The 12,319-nt window shown below is 34.7% G+C and overlaps 1 protein-coding gene across 1 annotated transcript in view; it reads right to left on the bottom strand.

Annotated features, from left to right (window-relative positions):
• ARSK (arylsulfatase family member K) overlaps window positions 1-12,319 on the bottom strand; it is a 42,006-nt gene that overhangs the window by 22,625 nt on the left and 7,062 nt on the right. Inside the window, exon 3 of the mRNA XM_007078906.3 lies at window positions 7,550-7,709. Coding sequence (XP_007078968.1) covers window positions 7,550-7,709 — 160 coding nt within the window. The remainder of the gene's footprint in view (window positions 1-7,549; window positions 7,710-12,319) is intronic.

Here is a 12,319-nt window from a genome sequence, read left to right as displayed (position 1 = left end):
TGCAGCACTGGATACAGTCCGTCTGCAGGTAGCACAGGATTAATTAACATAGCAATCACATGTGAAAAAATATGACACACTACAATTGATTACATGACTGTTTTCCTTCAAGATGAATTTGGAGAGGTTAGACTAACCTGCAGCTACCTAAGATAATTAACTCTCAGACTTCAAGAGTTCTATGGAGATCTCTTTTTCTCTCTCTCTCACACACACATACAATTATTGTTTCTGATGGGATTTAAACAGCTAGATGTATCTCAGATAAGTCTCCTGAATGAAAACATTACAATTGTGAATAATCCCCTTGCAAATTTTGGTATCAGCCTAACATATTCTGTAAAAGAAAAAGAAATCCATATTCCTTTCCATTAAATGTTCTTCTCTCAAACTTGTAAGAAATACACATACCATCTCTTAAAGCACTATTATAAGGCTGTCATATATCTTCCTCACATATACAAATGCTCAAAAAACAGTCTGTTTTAGTGTAATGAATAAACTCTGGCAAATTCAGGTTGGAACATTCCTTTCCAATATATGTTATTTAAATGCTGAATATATGCATGTTTTCTCATTGATTACTTTTATTAATTCCAACCATTTTACTTTTTTGGTGAAATAAAAGTATCTAGTGCTCCTTAATCTTTTATTCATAGAGCTATTTGTAAATAAGATGAAAATTATAGATTTTTTTTGCCACTAAATAATATTATTTTTATTAATATTTATTATATGTAACATGAAATACTGATTTAATAATGTTAACATAATACTGTACTTTATATTCTAAATAATTTCATAATTACAGTTTTTATTATCAACACATTTTATACTAATAATACTAAATAGTCAATAAATTCTCTATTTTTCATGGCTAACTACAACAGAGTGTAGACAATATAAAAGACAACTGGAAGGATGGAAATACTTAAAGGAACACAAGGAAACTTGGAACAGATGACAAATTAGATCAATCAAGAAATTACATGAGGGGCACCTGGATGGTTCAATCAGTTGAACATCTGACTTCGGTTCAGGTCATGACCTCATGGTTCATGAGTTTGAGCTCTGAATCGGGCTCTGTGCTGACAGCTCAGAGCCTGGAGCCTGCTTCGGATAGAGTGTCTCCCTCTATTTCTGCCCCTCCCCTGTGTGTGCTCTGTCTCTCTCTCAAAAATAAATAAACATTAAAAAAAAAATTAAAAAAAAAAGAAATTACATGAACTCCAAAAAAATTCATGTAAAATAATCATGGGACTTGATCAGCAAGCAAAAAATCTGTTCAAGAATGAAAAGAAAAAAAAACAGAACCATTCCAAAATAGTTGTTGTTGTGTTGTTGTTGTTGTTATTTACAGAACCACACCTTTATGGAGCTTCTCAAATTTAGCTTACCAGATGATGAAACATGCAGGCTATTTTCTGTCAGCTGCCTGAACCTGTTTCTGAAGCCTTTCTCATGTATGAAAGCTTTACCTTTCACTGCTTCCCTGCAAGAATTCTGGTTTATCCAAAGTTCTCCAAAAGGTTTGTACCTTCCTACTTGGATGGCTTTGTTCAGAAGTTTCTCCCTCCTGTCCATTTTAGTCTAGTAATGTTCTACTTCTATGAGTTTATTAAATTTAAAACGCTATTAAAACTATACTGTTTATGTGTGTATGTGTGTGTCTATATACACATATACACTATTAAAAGTATTGCCAATTAAACTAAACAGAATTTTGTAATCAATAGTAAGATAAATTGCAATTTCAGAGATAAATTAAATACAGTACTTTACAGCCTTTATTCCCATCCCCTGAAAAAACATTTGAATGTGATCACTTCCTCTTTTAAACAGAAGACAACATACTTTGCCTGTACTTTAGTTATCTAGGCTTTTTTTTTTTTAACCTCCTTATTTTGAGTCTCTTCAGCTAGGTCATATCTGGCTAATGCTAATGTTAAATTGAAAAGTTAAATCTCCACATTATTAGAGAGCTTTAGGCTCTTCTCAAATAGATTGAGATAAATTTCCACAAATGGCTAACGCTGGCCAAAGTAGGAGACATGAACTTCATTACAGGCAGCTAAATACTTAGTGCATTAAAATTTAGTAATTAAATAGGAAAAAATCCAAGAACAGTAATGAAGTTGTAGGCTCAGAGGTATCACTAGTGTTTCAAGAAACTGATCTAGGAGTTATGGTAGATAGCATTCTGAAGATAGCTCTAGGGGCTGCCTCAGCCCAGGTAGTCATCAGAAGACTCTTCCATTATCATAAATTAATATGGGAATGCATCCAGAATAATGCAAAGTGTTCTAGATAGTAAATTTCATTAAAGATAATAAGATGGTGGTAGTGGTAGTGTGGGTTCTACAAAGGCTTCTAAGATGACCAAAGGAATAGATGCCTTTCTCCGTTATAAGAATAAAACACTTCTTTGATATGGAGAAAACCAATGTAAAGATATATGTGATCTTAGGTTATAAAATAATAGTGGATATGAATGAGATATACACATGCTTACCACTAGGCTACAGAATTGAAAGGGGCTGAGAGAGGGCTCTACAGTTGCTATTCTGAGTTCTATCTCTTCCTTCTTAGTCGCTCTGATTCTGTTGAGAAAGTCTGTGCTTCTGATCTGAAAGCCTAACTGGGGACAGGAAGGGTGATTTCATCAGCTCATGATTTGCTTCACTTTGCTGTTTGCCAAGAGGTTCAAGCTTAAGAATTTTGCAAAGCGAGTCTCTCATTTTGGAAGTAGGACTTTATTTTTCATTTGTTTCAGAGGAGTGAAAATTGCCTATTCTGACTTGGCTTCAGAAAAACATGAAGTTACATAAATTGAGAATGTAGATAAATTCTAGTAGTAGTAAGATAATAGAGGCTTTGATTTTAGGTTTTAAACTTTTAAACTTTTAGCTAGGAAAGAGAAGACAGCAGCTTGTTTAAATTGGCTTGTGATGCCTTTAGAATGTAAGTTCCACGAGTTTAGAGATTTTTGTGTTTTGATCACTACTCTACTCCCATCATTTAAAAATAGAGTCTGGCATTCCTGGGTGGCTCAGTTAGTTAAGCATCTGTCTCTCGGTTTCACTCACATCATGATCTCATGGTTTGTAGGATCGAGCCCCATGCTGGGCTCTGCACTGACAGGGCATGGGATTCTCTCTCTCTGCCCCTACCCTGATTTCTGTTTGGAAAGTGGGGTGTCAAAACTGCCCTTGGTTGAGAATCACTGTGTTTGATATTGAGAATATACTGGCAAACAGTTTTACCTGATAGTAAAAATTACCAAAACACCCTATGAATTAAATACAAATGTTTCAGTTCAGTTGCTAATAAGATACAGCATATTTGAACTTAATCAAACGTATTATAGGTATATACATACAATGTGAGGGGTGTTAAGGAGATACATAACTTGCATAAAGTCTTATAATTAGTAAGTAGAATCTTAATGAGTACTACCACCACTACTTGTTTAACAGTTGTCTAGAAGATACAAGTGTGAAGCCTTTAAAGATCCCAGGATGGTGTAGTATATTATATACAGAAGGGACACATAGCTGGACTAGTGTTCCTAAACTGATGCAAGAAGAAAGTATTACTTGATGCCTAAAAAATAAAGATGGGATATTGTAGTAATAAACTAAAGAAATTTGTAATGCTGCCTGAAAATACAAGTAGGTTAAAAAATGGACAATTTCAGTGGGAAAGGCAGCAGAGTTATAAAAACAAGTTTTGACTTTGAGAGTCAGTCTATCAAAATAGTAAACACCCCTATTAAATTTGACATTGAGAGACTTTTTTTTCTGAGACCAATTTTTAAAATGGAATGGAAAATATAAAAGATAATGTAGCATAATTCATATAACTTTTGCAGATACGCTATTAACAGCTACCTTGACCTATCTGTCAGCGAAATGACTGTGTGGGTACATACAGCACTAACACAAATAATCCTGAGAGGTTATTTCAATTTTCTAAGCTCTGGTGAGATATGAAAATTAGCTACAAGCAATTATTTTACTGGAAACCATCTTTGATGTCCTAAATATCAACAGTGAAGTGGCTCTTTTCCTTTTACTGATTTTAAACCATAATTTAAACAAAACATCAATGTTTATCAAATAATACGCTATATAGATCAATGTAACTTTCTATCTCATTCATTTCAACAATCAATTCTGTGCCTACAATGCACTGGCACCATATTGGCAGTGGGAATAAAGCAATGAAAAAGAGAAACAGGGTCTTTATTATCCCACTGAGGAGTAAAATTAAGATCATATTTTAACTGTGTCACATACAGAATGATAGTTACAGGGAGTATGAGGCATTCAATCTTAGATTCTTTTTATTATGGGATTGGCTGAGGAAACTGAGAAAACAAGAGGACAATAGGATAGGATAGGATAATAAGAAGAGTTACATTTTACTTTGGATTAAGCTTACTTTCTAGAAAGCAGAAGAATTTTAAAAAGAAATTTGTGAAACTGCACCAAATAATTAGCAGTGCAACACACTTTAGAAAAAAGAAAGCATTATGTAAATATTAAATTATAATTCTAATTAAGCCATTTTTATAATAATAATTTTCCTCTTGATTAAACACTTATTCTGTGCCAGGCATTGTTAAATACTTCATATTACCTCATTGCATCTTTTTAAAAAAATTTTTAATGTTTTATTTATTTTTGAGACAGAGAGCATGTGCATGTGTGTACACAGAGGGTGAGGGGAAGAGAGAGAGAGAGAGACAGAGAATCCGAAGCAGGCTCCAGGCTTCAAGTTCTCAGTGCAGAGCCCGATGCAGGGGCTAGAACTCATGAACAGTGAGATCATGACCAAAGTTGGATGCTTAACTGACGGAGCCACCCAGGCACCCACCCCCCCCCCACCCCTTATTTAATCTTTTTACATGATCTCTTATATTAACTCATTTAAAACCCTAATCATCCAATGAGGTAGGTATTATTATTAGTTTTTTAAGATTTAAAAAAGTTTGTTAGTAATCTCTATACTCAACGTGGGGCTCAAACTCATGACCATGAGATCAAGAGTCACATGCTCCCCCAACCGAGCCAGCGGGGTGCACTCAGGTGTTTATTATTAATTCCAGTTTTCAGAGAAGCACACTGACACTTAGAGAAGTCAAGTAACTCTCCCATGGTCACAAGGATGATAGGCGGGGAAGTTGGAGGTTTAACAGTTCTGGTGGGACTCAAAGTCTGTGCTCCTTCCACTACATTTACCTCTGCTTCCACCCTTTTCTTCTGCCGCATTACTGGACAGAGTGGGGGAGGAGCTCTGTGCACAGACTTGTGCGGTGGTCCAGAGCTAGTGAAGACACGTGAAAGAAATGAAGGAGAAACTGCATACTGAGGAGGAGAGCATGAGGTATGAAATGAGACAGGAGGCATGCAGGGACTGGATCATGTAAGGTCTTACAAACCATGTTGTGGATTTGGGATTTTAGTCTACTTACAGAGGAAAAAAAAAAAAAACCACTGAAAGATTTTAAGCGGATAAGCCACTCGATCAGATGTTTATTTTAAAAAGATCACTCTGGCTGCCTACAAAAGGGTGAGATAGGGGAAACGTTAGAGGGCCACTTCAATATTTTAGGCAGGAGAGGCTAGTGGCTTGATAGAGATTGTAAGTGAATAAGCTGGAGATCTATTTTAGAAGTAGAACTGACATCATCTGGTGATGGATTACAAGACAGAGGTGGGGAGGAGATGTGAGGGTCCCTTCTGGGTTTTCAGGATGGGTATCTTTCAGATTTTGGAGGACAGAAAAGGAAAGAAATTTGACATTACCCAGAAGAGCAAGACTAATAATACTCAGATTATTCTATTTTAGTATCTGTTTACCCAAAACTCACTGTATTAGTTTCCTAGGGCTGCAGCAGCAACTTACTGCAAAAAGTGTGGCTTAAAACAACAAACTTATTTTCCCACGGTTCTAGAGGCTAGAAATCATAAATCAAGGTATTGGCTGGGCCATGCTCCCTCTGAAGGCTCTTGGGAAGAATTATTCCTTTTTTTTTTCCTCTTCTCTGGTTTATAGCTGTGATCATCCCAGTCTCTGCTTCCATCTTCATTCACACTGCCTTCTGTGTGTATTTATGTCCTTTTCTTTTCTAATGAGAACACTAGTCATTGGATGTAGGGCTCACTTTTAAATTCAAGATGACTTCATCTTGAACCGTTAATTAATTGCATCTGTAAACAGGATCTATTTCCAAATAAGGTCACATTCTGAAGTTCCAGGGGGACATGAAGTTTTGGGTAACACTATTTACCTCACTATATTCACTATTATTTTATTTAATTTATTTTCTGGTTCTTACCATAATCCTTAGAATTATCATCATCACTACTACCACTGCCATAATCCTCAATTAGCACCTGTTAGGCAAGAGGTACTGCTCTAAGCCTTTAATAGGTATTTATGCCAGGGGTCACAGTGTTGGAAGACTCTAAGATCATACCCAAGTTCGCTAGGAGGATTCACAAGACTCAGCATGTAGTTGTTCACATGGCTATGATTTATTATAGTGAAAGGACACAAAGCAAAATCAGAAAAGGGAAAGGTATTTAGGGTAAGTCCATAGCAAACCACTTACAAGTTTCCAAGTAGAGTCACAAAGAGCACACTTAATTCATCCAGCATCAAACATGGCAATGCATGTGAAGTGTTGTCTATCAGGGAAGCTCATTAGTACCCAAGTTGTTATTGAGGCCGATCACCCTCTGCCTACCACATACCAAAATCCCAGACTCTCAGAGGGAAAGCAGGTGTTCAGCACAAATCACATTTTACACTCTAGCTACATAATAAGTCACTTTTATCAGGGAATAGAGGGAATACTCCTGAAATTCAAGTTACCAGATATAAGCCAAGGGCCATTCTTGAAAGCAGGCCTTTCTAAGGATAGCCATCTCAAATCTGCTGTGTTAGCCTTTTTTTTTTTTTTTTCTGCAGATCTCATTCCATTTAATCCTCACAATAAAGAAATTAAAGTTAAGTTAGCTTAGATAATGTTCCCAAGATTGTACTACTAGAGGTCAGCAGTAAACAGAGAAACAAAGATTTATAAGTAGGGAATCCGATTCCAGATTTCTGCTCTTACCCACTATGCTTGGCCACCTGGTTTTTGAGGACTTAATAAAATGGAAAAAAAAAAGTTATAATAGGCTGACATTGGAGATAACTGACAAAAGCAAGTACCAAGAAGATTATGGTCTTTAAAAAAGATTGTAAAGTGAATAAGAAAGTAGACATTGTATAACAAAAACTCAGAATAAATTTTGGACTAAACAATTTTAAAGACCTTTGATGTTTAAGAAAACAAAATTACTAGCGTATTAGCAACTTTGATATTTTAAGAAGATTAAAGAAAGGTGAGATATTAGCCAAATTAACACAATCAAGGGATTGAGAGATTTACTTTCAACTTTGTAGAAAAATAAAAAACGAAAGTCAAAAAAGAGTACATGTATGTGCTATAGCAGAGGGTAGCATATTAGATTATTTTGTTATATATTTTTTTTACCTAATGGAGTGATGTCCTGAAGTGTAGTCCAGTTTTCCAAACTTTTGTGTTCGGTAGCCATGCTTCTGCATGATATCCATCCATGTTGTATAATTTGGATCCAGGCCCTTAAAGTTATTCCATGATTCTGTTAAGTGAGTGAAGAGGCCACTCCACATTGCTGGGGGGAAACAAAGAAATTGGGACTGGTGTAAAGCTTATTGATTTGTTTTAATTATTAAGACAATTATAGCAAGAGAAAGAATCTACTACTTTAGAGCTCATGCTGTGGAGTCAGACATAACCTGTATTAGGTGCTTTGCATAACATCTCTGGTTGTTATCTCGTATTATCAAGTGGAGAATTCTGCAAGGAGTTACTATTTCCATTTTACAGGTGAGTGTCTAAGGCTTACAGGTTAAGTTGTTTAAGGCAAATACAGCTGGAATTATGGATAAGGCCTGTTGGACTATAAAGTCTTCTTTCAATCATAAAAGTAATCACTAAGTATTTATTTTCCAAGTCAGTCAATTGAAGTATAGATCTTTTTCCAACATCATGATGGATTTTCCCCCATCCTTGTCTATGTACTGGCTTTCTATGAAAAATTTAAGTGTACTATGTCTTTGCTCTTAATTTCTACAACTATGATTGTAACCAATAAATCCTTTTTCAAGTATTAACAGACCTAAAAGGAGAAATAGGCAGCAATACAATAAGAGCAGGGACTTCAATGTACCAGTTTCAACAATGTATGGATCATCCAGACAGAAAATCAATAAAGTAGCACTGGACTTCAGAATTACACATTAGACCAGATGGACTTAAAAGACATTTACAGAACATTCCATCTAAAAGCAACAGAATATATACTCTTATTAAGTGCATGTGGAACATTCTCTAGGACAGATCATATGATAGACCACAAAAAAGTCAATAAATTCAGAAGGTGAAATGTCAAGCATCTTTTCTGACCACAAAGGTATGAAACTGGAAGTCATTTATAAGAAGAAAATCAGAAAATTCACAAATATGTGAAGATTAAACCACATGCTACTGAACAACCAATGGGTCAAAGAAGAAATCAAAAGAGAAATTAAACAATATCTTGAGACAAATCAAAATGGAAGTATAAAATATCAAAACTAATGGCATGCAGAAAAAGCATTCTAAGAGGGAAGTTCGTAGGAGTTAAATGCCTACATTAAGAAAAAAGAGCTCAAATAAACAACTTAACTTTATATCTCTAGGAACTAGAAAAAGAACAAACTAAGCCCAATGTTAGTGGAAGAAAGGAAATAACAGAGATTAGAGTGAAGATAAATAAAATAGATACTAAAAAAGAAAATGGAAAAGATCAATAAAATTAAGATAAACATTTAGGTCAATAAACAAAAGATCAATAAAACAAAAAGATAAACATTTAGCTAGATCTACCAGGAAAAGAGACAACTGAAATGAATAAAATCAGAAATGAAAGAGAAGTTACAACTGATGACACAAAAATATAAGCAATTAATTATAAGGCCACTATGGACAATTATATGCCAATAAATTGGAAGACCTAGAAGTGATATATTCCTATAAGTATACAACCTACCAAGACTGAATCATGAAGATATAGAAAATCCAACAGACCAATTATGAATAAGGAGATAGAATCAGTAATCAAATGCCTCCCAACAAAGAAAAGTCCAGGACCAGAAAGCTTTACTGGTGAATTCTACCAAACATTTATAGAAGAATTAATAACAATCCCTTTCTCCAAACTCTTCTAAAAAAGAGAAGAGGAAGAAACACTTCCACACTCATTTTATGATGCCAACATTACCCGGATACCAAAACCAGAGGAGGACACCACAAAAGAAGAAAATGACAGGCCAATATTCCTGATGAATATAGTGCAAAATCATCTACAAAATATAAGCAAACTTATTTCAACAATACATTAGAAGGGTCATATACCATGATCAACTGGGATTTATTCCAGGGATAAAAAGATGATTCAACATCTGTAAATCAATCAACATAATATACCACATTAACAAAATGAAGGACAAAAATCATATGCTCATCTCAATAGATGCAGAGAAAGCATTTGACAAAATTGAATATTCATTCATGATAAAAACTCTCAACAAACTGGGTATAGAATGAACGTAGCTCAATGTAATAAAATCCATGTATGGCAAGTCCACAGCTAACATTATATTTAGTGGTGAAAAGCTGAAAGTTTTTCTTCTAAGTTCAGGAACAAGACAAGGATGCCCACTCTCACAATTCTTATTCAACACAGTAGAAGTCCTAGATAGAGCGATTAGGCAAGAAGAAGAAATAGAAGGCATCCAAATTGAAAGAGGTAAAACAGTCTCTATTTGCAGATTATATACATATAATATATATATAAAACCCCAAAGATTCCACCAAGAAACTGTTGGAACTATTCAATGCATTTAGTAAAGTTGCAGGATACAAAATCAATATACAAAAATCACTTACATTTCTATATACTAATGACAGACTATCAGAGAAGTTAAAACAATCCCACGTATAATTGCATCAAAAAGAATACATTACCTAGAAAAACTTTAACCAAGGAGGAAAAGATCTGTAACCTAAAAACTTTAAGACACTGATGAAAGAAACTGAAGACACAAATAAATGGAAAGATGTTCTGTGCTCACAGATAGGAAGAATTGATATTATTAAAACGTCTGTATCACCCAATGCAACCTACAGATTCAAGGCAATCCTTATCAAAATTCCAATGGCATTTTTCCCAGAAATAGAATAAACAATGCTAAAATTTGTATGGAACCACATAAGACACCAAATAGCCAAAGCAATCTTGAGAAAGAAGACTAAAGCTGGAAGCATTGCAGTTCTCAATTTCAAACTATATTACAAAGGTATAACCATGAAAAAAGCATGCTGGCATAAAAACAGACACACAGATCAGTGAAACAGAATAGAGAGCCCAGAAATAAGCCCACCCACATAAGTTAATTAATTTAAAATAAAGGAGCCAAGACTATATAATAGGGAAAGGACCGTCTCTTCAATAAATTGTGATGGGAAAACTGGACCCTTGTCTTACGCCATACACAAAATAAACTCAAAATGGATTAAACACTGAAAGTAAGACTTGAAACCATGAAACTACTAGAAGAAAACAGGGGGTAAGCTCCTTGACATCAGAATTGACAATAAGTTTTTTGCATTTCACACTAAAAGCAAAGGCAAAACAAGTAATATCAACAAGTGGAACTACATTAAACTTGAAAGCTTCTGCACAGCAAAGGAAACCATCAACAAAATGAAAAGGCAATCTGTGGAATGGGAGAAAATATTTGCAAATCATACATCTGATAATTAATATCCAAAATATAAAAAGAACTCATATAACTGAATAGCAAAAAAAAAAAAAAGAGAGAGAGAGATTAAAAAATGGGCAGAGGAAATGAATAGTTTTACAAAGACATAGAAATGGTCAACCAGCTACATGAAAATATGCTCAGTATCAGTAATCATCAGGGAAATGCAAATCAAGACCACAATGAGGTATTACCTCACCCCTGTTAGAATGACTGCCAAAAATAACAAGAGATAACAAGTCATGGTGAAGATGTGGAGACAAGAGAACCCAGTGCAATGTTGTTGGAAATGAAAATTGATGAGGCCACTGTGGAAAACAGTATGGAGGTTCCTCAAGAACATTAGAACTAGAAGTACCATGCAGTCCCGCAGTCCCCACTTCTAGGTATATACCCAAAGGAGAAAATCATTATCTCAAAAAGATATCTGTACCCCTATGTTCATTGGAGCACTACTCATAATAGTCAAGACATGGAAGCAACCTAAGTGTCCATTGATAGATGAATGCATAAATGCCATGTATCTATATCTACCTCATATATATATGTGTGTGTGTGTGTGTGTATACATACACACACACACACACACACACACACACATATATATACAGGGATAAATATTAGTCATGAAAAAAGGAAACCCTGTCTTTTTCAACAACATGGATGGAACTTTAGTTCATTGTGTTAAGTGAAAGAAGTCATACAGAGAAAAACAAGTAGTGTATGATCTTACATACATGTGGAATCTACAAAGATGGAACAAATAGAAACATAAAAGACTATGATGGTCAAAAGTAGGGGTGGGGATGGGAAAATGCATGAAAGTGGTAAACATGTACAAATTCACAGTAATAAGTAAGTTCTGGGGATATAATGTATAGCATGGCAACTACAGCTAACAATACCGGATATTTAAAAGTTGCTAAGAGAATTGGTGTTAAAAGATCTTATCAAAAGAAAACTTTTTAATTATAGGAGGTGATGAATATTAATGACATTTATTATGATAATCATTTCACAATATATACATATATGAAGTTGTTATATTGTATACACCTTAATTAATACAATGTTATATGTCAATTATCTCAAAACTGGGGGGAAAATCCTTTTCTCTTTCCATTTTTGTGTACACACGGTAGGGTTAAATAAGCTTTCTGTTCTCATCCTACACAATGCTTTCTTTTTGAGAAGTGGGATGAGGGTTACCTGGGTTTGAATCTGAATAATGTCAATGACTGAGTGACCTTTGACAAGTTACTTAACCTTTTAGTACTTTTGTTTTCATATGCAAAAGGGACGTAGTAACAATATCTACTTCATGGAAATGTTATTATTGTATAAATTAAGACATGTAAGGCACTTAGAATATTGGCAGGCACAGGGTAAGAATGCAACAAACATTAGTTTGTATTAC

Source organism: Panthera tigris, chromosome A1 (genome assembly GCF_018350195.1).
Source record: "Panthera tigris isolate Pti1 chromosome A1, P.tigris_Pti1_mat1.1, whole genome shotgun sequence".
NCBI lineage: Eukaryota > Metazoa > Chordata > Mammalia > Carnivora > Felidae > Panthera > Panthera tigris.
The sequence above is the reverse complement of the archived record's forward strand: the minus strand, read 5'-3'. Positions and strand labels throughout refer to the sequence as shown.